We start from the raw sequence: 22,424 nt of genomic DNA, 5'->3' as shown, positions 1-22,424 counted from the left end.
CAGTCAATAAACCTTTGCATATAGTGCTTTTCACACAACTGCTGCTGTGTGGGGTCTCACACTGTGTGCCCCTGTGTGCGGGACCTTTAGCAGTGGAGTCTCGGTTTCTTACAGCCCTCCGGCTCTCCCAGAGTTAAGGCCTGCTGATTTTCAAAGCCAGGTGTTATGGGGGCTCATTCTTGCTGCTCAGGTCCCCAGGGCTGGGGATGTCCACTGCGGGACTCCTCCTTTCAATCCTTGGGGAGAACTTCTGCACCTGTGATTTCCTTCTTATGTGAGGGTTGCTGTGCCTGAGGTTTGTTTCCCCAGTGTGTCTCTGCCCCTCTTACCTTTCTCAATGTGAGTTTCTAGTTCGAGGCTATGATATATAAAGTTGCTAAGGACACTTGCAGATGGTTGTTTGTGAGGGCATATGTTTTATTTCTTCTGGAATTCCTGGGTTGTATGGTCAAGTGTATGCATAACTTTTAAAGAACCTGCCTGTCTTCCAAGATAACTCAACATTTTTGCACTGCCATAAGTACCGTATTAGAGTTCCAGGTGTTCCACATGCCTGTCAACACTTGATATTGTCAGTTTTTAATTTTTGTCGTTCTGTCATCTTTGTCATTTTTGTCATTGTGGTGTTAACTTGCATTTCCCTAATAACTAAATAAATAAAGTTTGACAGTTTTTCATTGGTTTTGCATATCTATATTAATGAAGCCTCTGATCAAATCTTTTCCCTTAAAAACTTGATTTGTTTTTCCTTTTTAATATTAAGTATAAGAATTCATTGTATATTTTAGATATTTTTCTGTTTTGTAAATATTTTCCTTCTTTGTGGCTTGCCTTTTCATGCTCTTCCTGGGATGTCTTAAAAAGCAAAAGCTTTTTTTTTTTTATGAGTCTCATTTATTATTTTCTTTTATTATAATTGTACTTGAACTTAAAAAATATTTTTTTAAGGTTTGTGTCCTGCGTAAGATATCTTTCAAATCAGCTATCACAGACATTTTCTTCTTTCTTTTAGAGGTTTTATAATTTTAGCTCTAACAGTTAGGTCTATGATCCATTCTGACTTCATTTTTATATGGTGTGAGGAAAGGAGAAAAAGTCATACTTTTCCGCATGGATATCTAATATCTCCAGCATCATTTGTTGAAAGGCTTTAATTTGAAGAACCTTGTCACCAGTATTAGTTTTCTAGGGCTGCCATAGCAAATTACTACAAAATGGGTGACTAAAAACAATAGAAGATTATTCTCTCATGATTCCGAAGGCTGAAAGTCCAAAATCAAGCTGATGGCAAGGCTACACTCTCTCTGAAGGCTCTGGGGAAGAATCCTTCCATACCTCTTCCCAGCTTCTGGTGACTCCCAGCATTCTTTGGCATTCCTTGGCTCATAGCAATATCACTCCAATCTCTACTTTCATAGTCACATGGCATTCTCCCTGTATGTCCAAATTTCCCTCATCTTACAAGAATTGGATTTTGGGTCCACTCTAATCCAGTATGGCCTCATTATTACCTAATTACTTCTGCAAATATCTTATTTCCAAATATGGTTACATTCTAAGGTATTAAGTGGATATAGATTTTTCCCATTACAGCACATCATAAAAAAAAATGACAATATACGAAGATCGATTTCTAGATATTTCATTCTGTTCCATTGATCTGTATCTCTATCTTTTAGCCAATACCACTCTGTCTTGACTACTGAAGCTGTCTAGTGGGTTTTAAATTATTCAGGTTTCAGGGTCTTTCAAATTAATTTTGGCTGTTGGGGGGCCTGGGTGGCTCAGTCAGTTGAGTGTCCAACTCTTGATTTTGGCTCAGGTCATGATGTCAGGGTGGTGGAATCGAGCCCCACATTGGGCTCTGCACTCAGTGCATGGAGTCTGCTTGTCCCTCTCCCTCTGCTCCCCTCCCCACTTTCTCTCTCTCTCATAAGTAGGTAAAGTAAGTAAGTAAATAAATAAATCTTTTAAAAAATAATAATTTTTGCTATTCTAAGTCCCTTACAATTCCATGTAAATTATTGAAATAGCTTATTAATTGCTTCAAAACCTTACTGCTGGGATTTTGGTTGGGATTGCTTTGAATTGATTGATAAATTTGAATTCTTAATAATATTGAGCCTTCTAATGCATGAATGTCTTCCTTTCAGTAATGTTTTATAGTGGACAGCTTTTGCATGTGTTTCGTTAAATTTATTCTTAAAGTATTTCATATTTTTGGTGTTATTGTAAATGTTTCACAGTTTCAATTTCCAATTGTTGACTGCTAGTATTGAGAAATACTATTGATTTTTGTATATTGACTTTGCTAACACACTCATGAACTGTAGTGGCCTTTTTGTTGTTGATTTCTCAGGGTTTTTTACATAGATAATTATGTCATGTACAAATAGTTTTACTTATTCCTTTTTTAATCTGCATATCATTCATTTTCTATTAATTACCTTCTTGCCCTGGCTAGGACCCGCAGTAAATGTTGTATAGAGATGGTGAGATCGGCCCTTCTTACCTTGTTCCCAGTCTTAGGGGGAACACATTCAGCCTTTCACTATCAAATATGATTTTACCCATGTATTTCAGGAAATTCTCTCCTATTTTAAGTTTGCTGAGAGTTTTAATTTTGATTGGGTGTTGAATTTTGTCACATGCTTTTTCTGACCATATATGCCCCCCCCCAGATTCTGATCATATGATGAATTACATAGATATTCAAATATTAAACCAATCTTACATTCCCAGGAAAAGTCCCACTTGATAGAAATTTATTGTTTTAAAATATATTGTTGGAATCTATTTGCTGAAATTTTGCTAATTTTTTTGTCTATGTTCATGATGGATATTGGTCTGTAGTGTTTTTGTAATCTTTGGCTGGTTTTGGTGTAATATTGGCCTCAAAAAATGAATGTTCCTTCTTCTCTCAGCTCTAGGATTTTTTTTTTTTTTTTAAGAATTCTCATTATTTCTTCCTTTGGTAGAATTCACAGCAAAGGCATCTGGGCCTAGAGTTTTCTTTGTGAGAAGGTTTTTAACTATAAATTCAACTTCTTTTGGGCTACTTGAATTATCTCTGTTTTGCTGTGACCTTCAGTAGCTGTGTCATTTCATCTAACCTGTTGAATGTATCAGCGATAAGTTTTTCATAATTTTCCCTTCTTATTTATTTATTTTTTGTTTTTTGTTTTTTTTAAATGTCTATAAACTCTGCCGTGATGGCTCATTTCTCATTTTGGTACTTTGTATCTTTTTTTCCTGATTGGTTTGGCTAGAGGTTCAATTTCATTGATCTTTTGAAAGAATTTAGCTTTGAGTTTCATCGATTTTCCTATTATTTTACTATTTTGCATTAATTACTGTTCTTTCTTATTTCTTCCTCTGCTTGCTTTGTGTTAATTTGCTCTTCTTTTTCTAAATTCTTAGATGGAAGACTAGAATGTTGACTTGAGACTGTGCTTCTCCAATAACTTAATGCTATATAATTTCTCTAAGCCTCTCCTTTAGCTGTGGCCCACAAATTTTGGTAAATTTTTAAATTTTTGTTTTTAAGATTTTATTTATTTATTTGAGAGAGAGATTATGGGGGCGGGGAGAGGGAGAGGGAGAAGCAGACTCCCCGTTGAGCAGGGAGCCTAAGGCGGGGCTCAATCCCAGGATCCTGAGATCATGACCCAAGTCAAAGGCAGACGCTTCACCAACTGAGCTGCCCAGGCTCCCCTAAATTTCTTATTCAAAGTATTTACTAATTTTGTTTATGGTTTATTCCTTGACCTATGGATTATTTAGAAGTCTGTTATTTTCTAAATATTTGTGGATTTTCCTAAGATCTTTCATTTCTTTCTAGTTTGGTGGTCAGAGAACATACTTTGTATGATTTAGGTTATCTCACATTATTGAGACTAGTTTTATGACCTGGAATATGGTCTATTGTAATGGAAGTTTCACATTCACATATAAAGGATGTGTTGTGCTGTGGTTGGGTGGTGGGCAGCAAAAGTGTTCTCTATTACACAGTGGTCAGGCTGATGGTGTGGATCTAGTTTTCTATATAGTACTGATTATTTGCTCTATCCATTACTCAGAGAGGAGTGATGAAATCACTAATGACAGTTGTAGATTCGTCTATTTCTTCCTCAATTTCTAGTATTTTCTGCTTCATGTACTTTGAAGTTCTATTATTATGTACATACTCATTTAGGATGGTATGTTTCCTTAATAAATTATCATTATGGAATGTTTCTTGTGCTGAAGTCTACTTTATGTGATGTAAATATGGCTTCTCTAGTTTTTTTTTTCATAGGGTTTACATGGAGTGTCCATATTTAAATTGGGTTTCCTAGACGGACGGAGTTGGGTCACGCTTTTCCGATGATATCTGATCATTTCTGACTTGTAGTTGGCACGTCTATTTACATTCGCTGTACTAACTGACGTGGCTGGCATGAAATTTACCAGCTCGCTATTTGTATTCTACTTCTCCCGTCTCCTTTTTACTTTTCCCGTCTTTTCCTGCTGTGCTTTGGATTGAGTGCTTCCTAATCCCATTTCCCCACAATTGACTGATGAGTTACAATTTTGTTTGATTTTTTAAATTGATTACTCTGGGACGGTGGTTATCAAAGTGCATTCCAGGGTCCGTGAGATCCTTTTAGTGAGTTTGTGAAGTCAGAACTATTTGACAGGGGGTATTTTTAGGAGTGGTTTAATAAAACCTGTAAGTTTTCAGCTGAGTTTGGAAGACAAATAGGCAGACAAGAAGAATATTGAGAAAAGTTTTGGGGGAAATGAACAGAGCCTCAGTGACCTGTGGGACAAGATCAGTTGGAATCACAGAACGAATAAGATGGGGAGGGGGCAAAAGATATTTGAAGAAATGATGATTGAAATTTTTCCAAATTTTATTGAAACTATACACACCCAGATCCAAGAAACTTAATGAGCTTTGTCCAGATTGCAATGACCTCCTCTCCACTGTACTCCATCATTTCCTGTATTCTTATCCCAGAACATGGAACATTTCTGAATGCACTTGCCTGTCCCCCCATACCAAATTGTGGGCAACTTTAAGATGGAATAATGCTTGGCACGTGATAAATACTTGAGAAAACAAGAGTTCTCAAAGGCTGCGTGCATCACAAATTTTGCTTATTTTGCTTATTTCAGAAAGGGAAAATATAATTGATTTGACTGACACTTCTTTTTCAAAATATGGCAGTATATTGGCAAATCAATTGATCTGAGTTCCTAAAAATTATTTAGGCAATAGCTGTACTTTGGGACCTCATGTTTAACATGAAAAAGGAATAAATTTATTTTTTTATTTTTTTATATTTTTTAAAGATTTTATTTATTTATTTGACAGAGAGAGAGAGAGACAGCGAGAGAGGGAACACAAGCAGGGGGAGTGGGAGAGGGAGAAGCAGGCTTCCCGCCGAGCAGGGAGCCCGATGCGGGGCTCGATCCCAGGACCCTGAGATCATGACCTGAGCCGAAGGCAATCGCTTAACCGACTGAGCCACCCAGGCGCCCCGAAAAAGGAATAAATTTAAAATCAAACTCTCAAATGGAAGTATATATCATAGCATGCCTGCATTAAAAAATTGTACTGTTCTACTGTTAACACTTCATTTAAAAAAAAAAAAAAAAAAAAACCTTTCCTTTCAAGTTGTGTTTTAAAGCAATTTACCTGGCTTGCAAATTGACTGCTAGGATCAGCTGAAATAAACACACCATCTTGATCCTTTTGAAATCCATCGTGAGACCAATATGCCAGGTCAAAAGTAAATGTCTTCCTATGTTCTGGATTCTTAGGGTCTTGTATGGTTGTGGTGGTCCTGGAATGCATGGAAATCACACATTTGCTCCCAGAAGTCTTCTCTCTCTATAGTCAAATTACAAATTCAGAGTTAATCATTGTAGTTTTTCTTTGTCATCCAAGTTATTTTGCAAGTCTTGAGACATACCTCATAAAAAATTAAGTCAGGTACTTACCATTTATTCATTTTGTTCTCTCTTATTCTTAGCAGCTGTTAATGACAAGCAGTGGCTCTTGTACCCCCTCAGAATTGTTGAAAGGCTTGTCTCTAGTGATGTTAATTTTCTGAGAATAGCCTAACACCCAGCTATGCTAATAGCAATAACTATAGCAACAGAGAACTTCCCTGTTTCGCTCCCCAGTGGAACTGGTGAAAATTATTCATGAAAAAAATGAAAATGGAAAAACAACCAACCATTTCAGTACTCTGGAAAAGGTCCTCCGGGCAGACAGCCAATGACAAAACATCTCTTCAAGGAAAAGTACCACAGTTGTTTAGAGAGTCGAGTCTGGTATCTGAAGCAAGACCATTCCCTTCCTCTCTCCTGCCCGCTCAGCCAGGTGGAGACTCTACTCCAGCCTGCTGCAGCCAACGCCGCAAGGCTGCCTCTCTCCCCAGATTCCAGGAGCAGGATACCAGCATTTCACATCCTACCCTCACCTCCCGTGAGAGACTTGGTGAGAGGTGAGATTCCTTCTTCTACCCAGCACCCACGCATGCAGTGGAGGCTCTACTTCGGATGCATCCCACTGAGAATACGAGGCTGCTGGCCATGCTTGCTCCAGCCCCTGGGGGGTGTCCATGCCAGGGCAGATAAGCTGAGAGGATCTCAGGCTGCTTTTCCACACTCACCAAATGCTGGGCTTCTAAAACAGGAAGCACCTTGCATGTCCCCGCCCCCGGACCCAGGGACCATGATTAGAGAAAAAAAAGGATTATAATGGAGACGATGGACAGTTGGGTACCAATAAATTAGATAATTTAGATTAAATGGGCAAATTCTTAGATACAGAACTCCTGAAACTGACTCAAGAAATAGACAATCTGAATTGACCTATAACAAGTGAAGAGATTGAAGTAGAAAAAAAAAGAAAAAGAAAAAAGAAAAAGCCTAGAGGGTTTGGTTTGAATGCTGATTCTACCAAAAATTTAAAGAATACCAATTCTTCATAAACTCTGCCAAAAATAGAAGAGGGAATACTCAAACCTGCTTTTATGAAGGCAGTGTTACCCTGATACCAAATCCAGACAAAGACATCACAAGAAAATGGAAATGCAGACCAATATCTCTTATGAATATGGATGCAAGAATCCTCAATAAATTATTAGCAAACCAAATCCAGCAACATGTAAAAAGAATTATCCACCCTGACCGAATGGGATTTATCCCAAGGATGTAAGGTTGGTTTAACATCTGAAAATGATTGTATTAATCATATTTTCTATTTCTATATTTGATAACGTATTGACATCCTGGGGCCTAGAGAGACTGTCCCTCCAGGGCTAATGAATCCCTAGAGATAGTAAACAACTTGCCTTTCATGTAAACCAACCAACCCAAAGTCCATATCCCAAGTCCATCTCCCAGGCACCTCCTTTACTTTACCTCTCACACACCACGCCAGTATTTCCCTTGCCCAAAATCACCCCAGGGCCAGGTACCTGACAACTAGAGACCACCTCTCTAGCCCAGAGCCCTGGAATTACTCAAACTATATAATTCTAAAAGTGCTCAAACTCACCCACTATGCCTTGCCCATTCCTTCCTGCAGAAATCAAGGCTGTGGGCTGTGCTCCTTCTGACTTCTGACTGACCTTGATACTTCCCCATGGGGCTCTGTGTGTCATGCTCCATTCTCTTGGAAATTTTAAGGCAGTTGTTTTGGTGTCTATCACCTTACTATACTCGATTAAAATAAATCTCAAGTATACTTTAAAATAATGACTTCATGTAATGTATCAAGAGAATGAAAACCAAAATCACATATCATCTCAATAGATGTAGAAAATGCACTTAACAAAATCCAACACCTTTTCATGTAAGAAATTAAGAAATAGAATGGAACTTCTTCAGATAAAGGGCATCTATGAAAAACCCATAATTAATATCCTAAAGATTTCTACTCTCAACACTTCTATTCAGTATTGTATTGGAGGGTCTAGCCAGGACAAATAGGTAGGAAAAAAGAAATAAAAGGCATCTAGATAGGAAAGGAAGAAATAAAACGATCTCTTTGCAGATGACATGATCTAGTATATAGAGAATCCTAAGGAATTCACTAAAAAAAACTATTAGAACTGATAAATTAGTTCAGTAAAGTTGTAAAATACAAGATCAATACACAAAAATCAATTATATACACTTGAACAATCTGAAAATGAAATGGAAAAATTCAATTTCTGATAGTATCAAAAGGAACAAAATAGGAATAGTTAACAAAAGGAGTACAAAATATATCTTCTGAATACTACAAAACATTGTTGAATGAAACTAAAGATTATCTAAAAATTGGAAAACACCCTACATTCATAGATCAGAAGACTTAGCACTGTTATGATGGTAACAATCACCAAACTGATGTACAAATTCAGTGAAATCTCTATCAGAATCCTACCTGATTTTCTGCAGAAATTGACAAGCTGATGGTAAAATGTCCATGCAACTGGAAGGCACCCAGAATAGCCAAAACCATCTTGAAAAAGAACAAAGGATTCACAATTCCCAATCTCACAACTTAGTGCAAACCAAACAGTGACCAAGGCAGTGTGATATGGGCACAATGATAGACATACAGATGTATGTAATGAAATGGAGAGTCTAGAACTCATCCCAGGCCTCCGTGGCCAACTGATTTTCATCAAGGCTGCCAAAATGGGGAAAAAATAGCCTTTGCAAGAAGCGGTCCTGGAAAAACTTGATAGCTACATGCAAAAACAATGAACTTGGACCCTTGCCTCATACCATATGCAAAAATTAACACAAAACGGACCAAAGACCTAAATGTAAGAGCTATTAGTACAAGAGAACACACAGCAGTAGACATCCCTGACCTTGGATTGGGCAAAGAAGTCTCAGAACACCAAAAGCATGAGTTTAAAAAAAAAAAAAGTAAGACTTCATCAAAATTAAAAATGTTCATTCTTCAAAGGACACCATCAAGAAAGTGAAAAAGCCCATAGAATGAGAGAAAATTTGCAAATCTTACATCTAATAAGGAATTGTATCCAGAAGAACTCAATGTAAAAAGATAATCCTAAGATCTGAATAGACATTTAAGGAGGATACATTCATGGACAATAATACGAAAAAAGATACATGGCGTCCTTAGTCATCAGGGAACTGCAATTCAAAACCATATGGCACCACGTCACACCCAGAACAGCTATAGTAAAGTCAGGTAACTGGATTGGATTGGAGAAAGTGGAACTGTCGTACACTGGCTAGGGGGAGCAGAAGACGGTACAGCTGGCTTTGGAAGTCAGTTCCTCCAACGATTAAACTAGTTACTATATGTCTCAGCCTGGGTGTAAACCAAGAGAAATAAAACCATACGTCCAGGGGCGCCTGGGTGGCTCAGTCGTTAAGCGTCTGCCTTCGGCTCAGGTCATGATCCCAGGGTCCTGGGATCAAGCCCCGTGTCAGGCTTCCTGCTCTGCGGGAAGCCTGCTTCTCCCTCTCCCACTCCCCCTGCTTGTGTTCCCTCTCTCGCTGTGTCTCTCTCTGTCAAATAAATAAAATCTTTTTAAAAAAAAGAAAAAAAACCATACGTCCACACAGAAACTTACACGCGAGTGTCTATAGCAGCTTTATATCCTGCGGATAAGGCTGTGGAGAAAGCCAGCACGACTCAAACATCCACTGAGGAATGGATTAAACAAAATGTGTATATCCATACAATGCGATAGTAACCACTCACAAAGAAATGGAATTTTGGTATATGCTACAACATGGATGGACCTTGAAAACATTATGCTAAATTGAAGAAGCCAGTCACAAAAGACTAATCCCATTCACATGACTTGTACAGAACAGGGAAATATAGAGACTGAGGTTAGATTAAGGGTTGCTTAGAACTAGAGGGATAAGGATGATAGAGCTAAATGGCACAGATTCTTGACGTCATAAAAATTTTAGTTCTGAAACTGGTGATAGTTGTACCTATCTGTGAATGTATTAAAAATCACTGAATTGTAGACTTTAAGTGAGGGAACCTTATAGTAGGTGAACTATCTCAATGAAAATGTTTATAAAAAATTATAGCAGGGGCACCTGGGTGGCTCATTTGGTTGGGTGTCCAGACTCTCAGTTTTGGCTCCAGTCGTGATCTTGGTGTTGTAAGATTGAGCTCAGTGCTCAGTGCACAGTCTGCTTGACTCTCTGCCCCTCCCCCGCGCACCCCCCCCAACATATGGTCTTGGTCTCTCAAATAAGAAAGAATTATAGTGGCTAATATCAACGCTGCTTATTTGTCAGGCATTGTGTTGATTTACACATTATTTTCATCTAGCTTTTGAAACAGCCTGTGAAGTATCAACATCTCCATTTTGCACAGAAGGAAACCAAGGTTCAGAGAGATTAAAACCTTCTTCAAGGTCACACAGTGGGTGAGTGATAGTCAGGTCTTGAACCCAAGTTCATCTGACTTCAAAGGTTCCTGAGAAAGTGCTACCTCTTCTAACACAGTCAGTCTCACCAAGCTGGTCCTCCGACCCCACCACGAGGATTAAGACCGGAAGTCAGAGAATTAGAGCCCAGGTTACCCAGACAGGCTCCAGTTGTCCAGGCATGCCCCATATCCGTTCACCCTCAAGTCACCTCTTGAGTTGGTCTGCTCTCCTCCTTGCTACTGTTCTAGTATAAGCTAGCCAACGGTGGTGGTAGAATGCTATCAAATGCAATCTTTTTGATGAGAGGTCCCAAAGCCATGTAATTAACTTAGCTCCTACTTTCTACCTCATTGTTTAAAACTTGTAGCCACTCTAGCAGTATTAAAGGCCAGCGAAAAATACCCTGGAATTATTACTTTATAGCGTATTGACGGATTAGGTTATAAAAGTTTTATTTCCTTTTTCTTGGTTAAAACATTAAATTGCTCCTCACAATTCTTTGACATTTTTATTATCAGGTTGCTGAAAAGCCATGCCCCTTTAGAAGCCCCCATGAGCCGCTACACTTGAAGTGGTCGTTATTCACATAAAGCGCTATCCAATGATATGTCGCCTGGTTGCTGAAGTATTTTCTGGGATACAGATGAAAGCTAGGGGGCAGGAAATCATGGACACCAACTGAAAACGTGCAAAACAATCTTGAATACTGATGGACCACAGAGAAGAGCGTCAGGTTGAACAAGGTCCAAATGGGAAGGAAGACCTCATATATGGTCTCCATTGCACTCATCGGATGCCATTTAGGACTATTGTCCAATATGCCCTTGCTCGTCATTCTAGCATATCCTTGTCTGAATCTTACTCGGCCCTTGGGTCATGTGAAATGCCTCCACCTCCAGAGTCTTCATGACCGAGCCAGGTAGGATGAACTAAACCTGATCAGTCTCTGGGGGCTGTCTGCCTTACCACTGTGGTGCGTTCTGCCATCAATTACTTACTTACATATGAGACAGCAAGCTGCTTTGTATCCCATTTCTCTAGTACCGCGTTTGATTCAAGCAGTCAAAAGTTCACTGAATGGGTCAATTGTTCAGAATTATCTTAAAATTTGTAACTAATGCCTTGATAATCAGAGATTGCTACAGGGTCCCAGAACAAGTACCACCTCTATTTTATCCTACAGTGTTGTAGCAACACAGCTGAATGAGCAGCTGGGGGGAAAAGTACATTTATTAAGGACAGCATATATCTGTAGTCACCAACCCGCATCGGTTTAAAGAATTACTAACTTGACAGTACGTTTCTCTCAGCAATTTTTTTATTGAGCTACTTGCGCAAAGGAATGAGGTTACGTGTTTACTAATTACGTAGAGATCGTTAAATTACTCGTTTAACAAGTTCATTTAAAAGGAAGTTTAATATTCCATCAATGACAAGCAGCTTGAATACATGTTTGATAACGATCATTAGCAAAAGGAATAAAATGCAAGTCCTAGTCAGAGTTTCAACCAGGCGGCGTCGCCTCCGTCACTAACCTGACTGAAAGGCCGCACGCGCACCGCTACTCGCACACCGTCCGTACTTGGCAGAGGCGCTGTCATCATTTCCCATCTCCCGTGGATTTATTTGGTAGAAAAATAAGGTGGAAAGCACAGTGCTTCTGCTTCACACTAACACATTACAAGCTTAGCCAACACAAGCAGTTTGTTTCTAGACAATCAATTATTAATGGTCCATTCGTTACACACTACCCATGACCTGTTATAAATTATTTTACAGCACTCACTTATTGATGAGTTTCACAGGCTACATCAAGCGTCCCCACTGAACTGCACAGTTGTACTGCAGACAACAGTGTCTTGTTTCTTTTTCCCTTCCCACCTCACACTCGTTCCCCGTCCTCAATAGTCTGTGCCTGAGGTCCTATGAAAATGAGTCAGTTTTCAAACCTGAATATTAAGGGATTTCTGTGATTTTACAGCAAGCTCCTTCACAGCAAGAATATTATAAAATTTGTTCAGACTTCTCATTCTGTCGATACTAGGCACACACGAGGTGTATCGAGCAGCCATGAAATAGTTTTGTTCGACATTTCCCTTTCTTCTCAAACCTTTCCAGGAGGCTAGTGAGCAGTGAACCGGTCAGTCTAACCTGGATGATTAGTCTCTGAAGAATGAAGAGACTTTAAAGGTAAAGAGCCTTTAAGCTTGCTGAACAAGAAATGCAAACATTGTATTTAACCAATGCCTTACTTGGAAAATGACAAATTTGAGGTAGAATATACAAAATTTGTTAAACTACAAAAAGCGGCAAAATTACATGCCCATAATTCGATTTCAACATAGTAACAGGCAAAAAAATATATATATACATTTTATGATTAGAAATCTCAATCATAGGAGCACAGTGCATAAATTATAAAATAGCAACTTTAAAAAAAATCAGCAGTTCTTCAATTATCTTCGTTTTAAGGCTGGTCTAATACCTTTTAACTGTAGCGAAAGAAAATGGGACCAATACCTACTAGCATTATAAAATCATTATTAAAACAGAAATCCCCTCTCAAAAATCTAACAGACACAAACTACTGTGAAGTATACACTTTATTTAACATTCCAGTAAGAAGCCATATTTACATATTATATAAATGTATGAAGTCAATATAAAATAGAAAATCTGCCCAGACTAAAAGAATCACACTCCTTACGGAGTTATTGTACTCACTGAAGACCTTCTGTTTACAAAAATTTACAGTAATTTATACAAATTATTTTCTTCCAAATTAGGTGATTTTTAATAATCCACACAATTCTGATGATTTTACAAATTGGTGTTCATTAAAAACTTGAAAAAAAATTATAGCATTTTTCTGCGTAAAACTTGCTTTGGAAGGGAAGACAGTTTCTTCCTGCTCCTTCCCGGAGCTCTTCCCGCTACTGCTGTCGCTCTTCGAGGCTTGCTCTGGACTCCGTCAACCGGGCTCGCCAAAGGAGAAATCAGCTGGATTTTCACGGGAGGAGGTGACCAATTATCTTCTTCTTTGCTTCTGAAAACAAAACACAATTCAAGTAAGAATAAATACATTATAATATCAACTAGAATCCACTTCCCAATTACCTTGGGGGAAAAAAGCCTGTAGGAGCAGTACCCTTTCCTGGTGCTTTGATTTTAGAAGTGAAGCAAAACTTTTGGTCACAGGGTACCCGGAGGCTGCGTAAAGGCTTCACATGACGTCGGTGGGCTGAGAGCCCAGCAGGCCCGTGAAGTGTGTGAGAAACAGCAACTCTCGCACACCAGCAATCAGCAAGTACGGGTATACCTCCGTCGTATGAACGTTTCATATATATATATATATGAACGGTGTTATGAGTTATGGTCCAAAGTCTCATGACGTCCATTTTTAAAGGAAGATCAAATGGATTTACTTTGTACTTTTATGAAATTCAACCATGCCTAAGCATCAATATACCTGGACAAACGTCCTCGTGAATGGAAGTTTTATTGCTACTAGTAAAATAAGTACAAGATTTTTAAGTTTATAATTATTTTTATTAATAGTTATCTACCTTTACTAAGGAAAGGGTGAAACCTCCCACTGCCAAAAACAAGACCCCCGTGACCCCTTTAAAAAGGACAGGTTGGCTTTCACTGCTGTGTGGGGAGACCCAGCCGTCGCCACAAGCCAGTGTGCACAATGCCCCTAAGAATGACCCTTTCCTGAAGAGCTTCATTTCTCTAAGTTATGACTCTTCTCAAATCTAATCTACAAAACAAAATGGATAAAAATTACAGCATAAAAAAGTTCATACCTGCTTGCTTGTTTTGTCTTTGCCGTCCTGGTTGTTTTCACTTTTGGCCTTCTCACAGTTTCCATTAATGGAGCATTGTCTTTCTAGGGGTTAAAAATTTTAGAAGCTAAATCGTAAGTAAATACTTGAAATCCGAGTTGTATTAGTTCTATCCTGCATCAAGGAATATGGCCAAAGAGGGCTAGTGAATTCAGATGCCACAAGTCCCAAATGGACCCCTTTTATCTTTAGTAGGAACTCTGGTCATCTAGGGCCGCTCTTTATCCCTATCCCCACACATCCAGTTCATCTCCAAGGCACGCATGTTTCACGTGGAACGTGTCCTTGTCTGCTGCGCTCCTGTTCCCACTGCCTCCGTCCACATCCGGGCTCTCGTCATCTTGTAAAGGAACTGGCCACCAGAGACCAGTTTTCCTCCCTAGAACTTATTTCACGTTTCCTTTAATGTGCACATGGCTGTTCACCCGTTTGTAAGCAGCCCCCCACCCCCGAGCACTGCCAGGCCTCTGTGCCTCTGTGATCCACGGTTTTCTCTTCCAGCGGTGCCTGTTTGCTTTACCTTCCGTCTATAGGGTTATTTGGGCATAAATGATTCTTAACATACCGTGAAGTAATTATGTGTGTTTTAGCCTCTTCAATTAAACTGAGCTCCTGAAAGACCATGAAATCTGCCCAAGTGATTTCTCTGTAAGTCTTTGTCCTTATAACTGGCTCATAGCAGATAGTTCAAAAAATGCTTATGAATTAATGTTGTTAAAACAAGGGTCTGTCTCCCTCTCAATCCCGGAACTGCTTTGATTTTAGGGTTATGTGCCATCAGGTGATACAGTCAACTCTGAAACACTCTCCAAGTGTGACTGTGCAAGACACCCCGGGGGTTCAGGGACCTCTAATCTAGAGAAACACATCCAGATCATTCTGATGAGACCCTAAAAGCTAAAAGCCTTTCCCCTAATGGGTCATCTAAACTGTAGCTGCCAGGAACACACCACTGGTGACATACTGTGTCCAAGGGAAGGCCCCCCCCCAAGTGCACACAAGGTGATCTGGGGCTTTCGGTATAAATGAGAAACACTGCCTAAACAAGTAAAGAGCATGTTTAAATAAGCATATGAATACAATTCATTTCTTACCAGTTCATCTCCAGCTCTGGATGTGTTAGATGTGGTTTTCCGCCTGGTCCGTGACGCAGGAGGTGAGAAGACAAACCGAGAAGGTATATCTGAAACTAATTCTTGCAGCTGTGCGGGAGCCTCTATTTTTTTCCCTAAAGCAAGGCAGGGAGAAAAAACACACTGTATCCATGTCCATCTAAATATGTATCAGTATCTATGCTTTTTTAAAGCTTGGAACAAACGACGCACATCGGGAAGGCAACCTGGAAGACAACCTGGAAGACACAAGCATCTGAACATGGCGGCTGCGCCAGGAGGAGAGGAACGACAGGGCAAATCCCAAGTTCAGAAACATCTAATGCCTCAATCTAAGTTAACACTACAACAGAAAAATAAGACCTAAAAAGCTCAGAACTATATCATTCCACTAATTCTAATCTTTACTGCTCCTCAAATGTTCTCAGGGAGGGAAGCGTCAATCTTGTACATAAGCTGAGCTAGATTGCTTTGTAAACCTTCCTATTCCAGAGACGAGGTTTTCATTTACAAAAGTAATTTTATCTTCAAAGAAGACTCAAAAGTTCTTTCCTTCCAGCTCATTCTGAGCTAGTTGTTCGGGTCAAAGCAACAACAGAAAAGTCTCCGCCATAAAGGGAAAGAAAAAGTAAGCAGAGAAAGTAATGAATGTGGAAGAACAGGCTGATAGGAAGAAATGCCATAGATAAATAAAAATGGTTTAATTAAGAACTGGTTCAAAATACGTAATTAAAAATATCACAGACTGTATCTCAGATTTTGTTTTTACCACAGGATCTCTGTATTCATGGCCAGTAGCCATGTTACGGAAGCAGCCGCTGAAGCCGTCTGCCACCAGTTAAATCCCAGCTCCTGCACTTGGCAAATTAAACCCCTCTGTGCCTCAGTTTCTACAAAATGGGATTAATAATAGGACCTATCAAGTCATCGTGAAGATGAGAGATCGAACAGCGTGGGTGGCCCACAGTAGGTGCTTACTATTTCAAGAATTTACAGTCCTGAAATAAAATTCTCCAAGTCTAGTTCAGCATTATTTCACCCACCTGGACTTCTATAAGACATCAAATTCTGCTTTTAAAGCACATGATTGTTAAGAAAAAACCGAGGTGAGGTCAGAAATCAGAGTTCTTTCTGCTGCCAGAGGACTAGCGGCAGAGGCAGCAACAGTGGGGGTGCTGGTGGTGACCTTCCCCTTTTGTCGTTAAGAAGAAACCTATCTAGGGTCTTTCCAGGAAATGAAAACATGCTGTTTTTCTCTTTCTAGGCTACCTGGAGCAACAACTGCCCTGGCTTTTCAAAGACCAGCTCACCTTCTTCCCCTCCATCTCCCCCTACAATTCAAAGAAGTAAGGAAATATGAACACCCACTATTGTGTGCAAAAATGTTCAGCCTCCCCCATTTCTTCCACGTGCTTCTACTAAGCCAAACAAGATTTTATGATACTTCTTGGCATATTCACTCCTCACCCACCTCTCTCTGTTTCCTGAGGGGAAGTTTTGATGCCAGCGCTACACCCAAAGTGCCGGCTTCAAGGCCAGGAACGTACTGGTCAATGCTCTGAGCAGCCAGCAGGTGGGGTCCGGACACCGCCTCGCAGCCTGCGTGGCGTGGGGGCTCAGTCTCCCTGAACTTCAACCTCCCCTCACTGTGGAAGGAAGGAAGAACAGTAGCTACACTTCACTGCGCTGGAGTGGGAATCCAATCACCTGACGAACATCTACCCCAGTTCAGCCTCAGGCCCATGGCAGGCCCTTAAACACCTGCTGCTGAGTAACAGAAATTAGACAGACTCCACGGAGATGTCAAGCTTCACGTTTTTCTGACCAGCGAAATGCCTCTAACTAAATTCTAGGACGGCTGTTTCTCTGACTGCCTTCGGGTCATCCGATAATATTTCTGGGCCCGCTCCTCTGTGCTTCCTGCCCTTCCTAAAGAGCTTTAAGAAGATAACGTGAATAGGCAGAGGAGGAGAGAGGGAACTCTAGCCGGAGGGCAAGAGAAGCAAGGAGGGCCTGGACGCTGGTGACTGCCTTGTCAGAAGGCTGCAGGGCAGGCGCTGTCCTCTTCGTTGTCAAAGTGAGAAAGCCAGATTCGGAAAAGTGAAAGGACTGGCTGCCCAGCTACTAAGTGGCAGAAATGAGAGATCTCAGTCCCCAATTTCTCACCACTTCTAACGCGAGAAGGTGCCTGTTTTTAACACTAGAGAATCTGACAACGGTTCAAATACGTAACAGGAGAAGGTACAAGCATGTGTGGCCCATCAGCAAGATGCGGTGCCAGCCGGGAAGCCTATCGGTGGGGAAGCCACGAGACACACAAAAATGTGAACTCTGGTTATCGGTCCTTCAGGTAACGAGAGGATATACACTGAATTTCTAATTTTCTATGGCAGGCATGTATTTTATTACAGACACAAGCTGTAGTTCGTGGGTATATAGGTGACAAGTATGTAAAGATGACGAAGATCAGAACTACTGAGACATTTGCCAAAATACCATACAATCTGGGTGTTTGCTATACTTTTCTAAGTCACAAGGAAAGTGTAAAAGAATTGTGTTAATGACCTTCTGCTACCCACACTGCGGCATTTAAAATTTATCTGATCTAGCAGCTTAGTCAAGTGAGCTAAAATCGGACACACTCCGGTCATTGCGTCCTGCTCCAAGGAAAGTATGGGCGTGACCTCCCTTTCCTCAAACCGTAAAAAACTGAATCCTACAGTACCACAAAATCAAAGATCTATTTTTAAAAACTGGGGGTTAGGGGAGGGAGACAGACCTCCTGCAACTACAAGTTATTTTGTAAAACAAATGATCAATCTGATGGCAAAGGGCCCCTTCCTGGGCTCAGACTATGTAACTAAAATAAATGACTGCATAAACCAACACATTTAAACAGTGTTTGCAGAGTGAATGCTGAATATAGAAAATTTTCAGTTTGCATATTTCTAAATGGCTTATCTTTCGTGTGGCCTTCCTCAAGTCATAAGGCAACTAACTCTACAGGATGTTCACTAATGCTTTTAGAAGTACACGCAACAGTTCTGAAAGGTTAAATAAATACAACAAAGTCACCTACTTTACTTACGAGTCCCTGAGCTGCTTTGCTGAAATTCAGATCTTCAACCTTAAGTGAACAACTACATTTTGCTCACCTAACCATTTTTATTACATTTGCCAAGAACGACCCTAACACGTTCTGTTCAGCTACACCAGTGTCTCAACATTTCCTTAATCATCATCACCACCTTTTAGACCCTTTCTCTTAATTGGCTGCTTCACTGAAACATCCCCCCTCCAAATCCTAATAGCACAGATAAAGACTAAGATATTTTCATTCTTTGGGGAGACACGTCACCCCCGCTGGGAAGGTATGAGCTATACCAACCCAACGATACAGTCGTGAGCTCAGGAGGGGCAATGAGGGAGGCTGGACGTGCAGCCACGCCAATTTATGGGCAACAGGGAGGTGGCACTGAAATAATTTCTGTATCCTAAACAATAAAATTCTACTGCTCCTTCCCTTCAAAACGATTTGAGGTTGCGGATATCTGCTGGGACATGAGCCAAACACAGTGGCACTTAAGATTAAAAATGCTGATTCTATTTGAGGAGAAATTAAGTCACTTATGTCAGGGCAGAATGAAGAGAAATGATACTATTCTAGATTAAACCTGTGTCAAGTGAATTATAGGGTTCAAGAGTCACAGTGAAACAGAAAATTCCTTTGAAATTTAAAATCTTTAAATTTTACTATTTAAAGTGTGTTTTCTTTTTTGGAGGGGGAGAGGAATTTCCTGTAACTACTAATCATTTTTAGGAGAAATAATTACGGTCTTAAATTGCGCTTTACACAACAGAATTTTAAGCTGAAGACTTTGAGCGAGATGAAAACTGTGCTCTGAATATAAGTAAAAGTACCTTTCTCTTTCCTTGGAACCTTTGACACGGGAGTAGAGAACACAAACTCATTTTTTGGTTCAGAGAGGTCGGGAAATGAGATGGCTTTGCTAGATCGAGTCCTTGTGCTGCGGGACGATTTTGGCGGAGCGGCTGAGGCAAGCCCCCTCTCTTCCAGGTTGTCAGTTTCCATAGCTGTCATTTCTTCATCAGTGTATTTTTCTGATACTGGACGTAATGCACATGTTTGGTTTGGATCTTCAGTCCTTTTCATAAGCTTTTTCTTAGAGCCAGTCACCACAGCAAGTTCATTTGGCACTAAAGCGGATTTTTCTAAGGGTGTTTTTGCAACATCAGTCTTTCTTTTGGCCGGGTTCTTTCCTGTCGACCTCCTCTGGCTGCTTAAAGTTCCTGACCTCCTCTTGGGACTTTTCACTTCCTTGGCAGCCTTGGATCTCACATCTCCAGATGGATTAACTTTTCTCGGTCTACCACGTTTCCTAGGTCTACCAAACTCTGCCTGAAGACTCAGCTGTGATGAATCCAGTTTGGAGTCTTCTGTGACATCGAGTGTGCTACTTTCCCTCTTTTTAGGACTTTTGTCAGGCTTGACAGGCGGTGGCTCGTCCATGGGCTTTCCATCTGGTTTATGTCCTCTACTTTCAGCAGCTTCTAGATTAGCACTTCTCAGTTTTCGGGTACTTCCACTGGGACGTGCTACTTTATTAACTTTTAGATCTAGATCTACCATTTCAACACTTTCCGGATAGTCTACGGATTTTTTAATTCCTTTAGGAGTCTTCTTGGTAACAGAAGAAAGCTTAGTTTCTCCATCTGGCTTATGTCCTGTCTTTTTAGAAGTTTCTAGAGTGGCACTTCTCAATTTTCGGGTACTTCCGCTGGGATGTGCTACTTTACTAACTGTCAGATCTAGATCTACCATTTCAACACTTTCCGGGTATTCCACAGATTTTTTAATTCCTTTAGGAGTCTTTTTTGTAACAGACGAAAGCTTAGTTTTTCCAGTAGCTGGTTCCAAGAGCTGAGAGGGTTTTACCCTCCTTAGTCTGCTATCTGGAGTAACCTCTAAGTCCTGTTCCATAGGACGATCACTTTCTAACATGTCCTGATTATCTTCTGTCCTTTTCCTTCCTCTCCTAGGAGTCACAGAATTTTGAGGTATTTGCAGGTTCTGAGATATAACTTTGATATCAGAACAGGCACCTTCAAAAGACCCAGAAATTTCTTTCCTTTTCCGAGTCCTCCTATCCAAAAGGCCCAGCCTGTCAGGAGTAGCAACAGCTACAGACTCTTCCTGTTGTGCTGATTGGACACTCAGGTTTTGGACACGTCCTCTCCTGCGAGTTCTGGAGGAAATCGTGTCATCAAGCTGGCTCACGTTTATAGTCACTGTACTTGTTTCCTGAACAGTCTTCAACGTAGATTTGACTACCTTGGTGACCTGCTGGCTTATTAAAGGTATGTTTTCATGAATGGACTGCTGTTCCGCTGTATCTGAAGTAATTTCTTTACTTCTCGTGTCTTTAATTATATCTAGTAAATTTTCTGCGATTGCTACTTTAATTGGTTCAGGCACATATGGTAAGGTCTCTACCTTCTGGGACTCCTGATCACTAGTCAGGACCGTTGGCAACTCTGCGTCGTGTCCACCATTTTCCTCACTGCATACATGTTTTTCCTCAGCTACTGTGTTTGCCGCTGGAGCTAACACATTAGATGCTGCAGAATCACCTGTCTCTAATTCTCCTTCTTCACCTTCCAATATCAAGGTAAAGTTGCTCTGAGCCCCAAAAAGTTCCCCGTCTACTTCGGCAACGTCACACTCAGCAGAGTCTTTATTATCAGGTAAGTCACAAAATTGTTGCTCAATGGTATCAAAATTATATTGGAGTTTAAGAGTCCCTGAGGGGTACAACTCATTAAATGAAAGACTCCTAGCCTCGTGTTCTGAATCTTGAACTCCGAGCTTTTCATGTTCAGTCACCTACAATGAATTAAAGATAAGAGACTGGTTAAAGAATTTTAATGTGTACATTTATTTTAGCCTAAAGCATACAGTTTTTTAATAATCATCTCACCCTTGGTATATGAATTGTTAAACATAAACTACGTTTGATATGGCATATACTTATGGGTTTATTTTATAAAAATATCTATTTAAGCAATCAGAGATTATTACTTGGTCAAAATAACTAGACAGAAAAAGATTTTGAGATTCTGAATGGAATTAAAATAGAAATTCCACATTTCCTTAGCTAAAAAAGACAGTCTTTACAAAACCTTGAAAATTACTATGATGCTAATTTAAGGACTTATTCTGTTCTCACCCGGAAAAAAACATTAACTGGAGAAAAAGACACAACCCCCAAATTGTGTTTTAATGGTAATCCCCAAAATCCCTAACTAACCACACTTTTTCTAAACAGCATGATCCCCATAAGGTTGAAGAAGAATTCACCTACATAAGCTCCCTTGGGCTAGACTCAATCCTCTTCCCTTTGCTGGGGCTGCATAAACCATGAAATTCCTAAGGCTTTCAAGTTCAGTACCTCTCCTGCAAGGGTTTGGTGGAAGAAGGAATGGTCCTTGCATTTACCTTTTGGTAAGGGAGGGGGAGAAAAAGGAGGAGGTAGAAAGTAACAGAGAGATCTCCTGACCAAGAAGGTAGAACATTACCACCCACCTAGACAATGACATATTCCCACTCCCCACACATTCAGTGAGATGAAGACTGGAAATACCCAGAAATGAGGATTCTCACTCATACCACGCCCACAATTTTTATTAGCTTCCCGGCTGAAGTAAGGGGACTTTATCCATCTATTTTACAGTGAGAATACTCATGAAAATGAATATGGACAACCATGACACTTTTATGATTTAAGAAACTTCCCAAATACTATACAATCACATTTCTATAAATTAGAAGAGGTTTGTTTTTTTTTAATCTTACATTCATTTATCATATAAAGTTGCCTGTTGATATTAAAAGAAACGTGGCGGAATTTTTAGAAACCATATCGTATTAAGTACAAAAAAAAAAAAAAAAAAAGGAAAGGAAAGAAAGACAGAAAAGAAATCCTTTCTCGTGTTATAGAAGTTAAACCCCAGCCAGCTAATGA

General features: G+C 40.0%; 2 protein-coding genes across 5 annotated transcripts in view; both read right to left on the bottom strand.

Annotated features, from left to right (window-relative positions):
- Positions 1–12,025, bottom strand: part of LOC118547481 (kinesin-like protein KIF28P) — a 72,140-nt gene extending 60,115 nt beyond the window's left edge. The window contains exons 1-2 of the mRNA XM_078077882.1: positions 11,957–12,025; positions 5,684–5,878 (exon numbers count right to left, since the gene is read on the bottom strand). Coding sequence (XP_077934008.1) covers positions 5,684–5,878; positions 11,957–12,025 — 264 coding nt within the window. The remainder of the gene's footprint in view (positions 1–5,683; positions 5,879–11,956) is intronic.
- Positions 11,722–22,424, bottom strand: part of AHCTF1 (AT-hook containing transcription factor 1) — a 79,842-nt gene continuing 69,139 nt past the window's right edge. For all 4 annotated transcript variants that reach the window (XM_036110987.2, XM_078077879.1, XM_078077880.1 and 1 more), the window contains exons 34-37: positions 19,303–21,286; positions 15,364–15,497; positions 14,231–14,313; positions 11,722–13,467 (exon numbers count right to left, since the gene is read on the bottom strand). In XM_036110987.2, coding sequence (XP_035966880.1) covers positions 13,278–13,467; positions 14,231–14,313; positions 15,364–15,497; positions 19,303–21,286 — 2,391 coding nt within the window. In that variant the 3' untranslated portion in view covers positions 11,722–13,277. The remainder of the gene's footprint in view (positions 13,468–14,230; positions 14,314–15,363; positions 15,498–19,302; positions 21,287–22,424) is intronic.

Source organism: Halichoerus grypus, chromosome 7, assembly GCF_964656455.1.
Source record: "Halichoerus grypus chromosome 7, mHalGry1.hap1.1, whole genome shotgun sequence".
Classification (NCBI taxonomy): domain Eukaryota; kingdom Metazoa; phylum Chordata; class Mammalia; order Carnivora; family Phocidae; genus Halichoerus; species Halichoerus grypus.
Note: the sequence above shows the minus strand (reverse complement) of the source record. Positions and strands in the feature narration are given on the sequence as shown.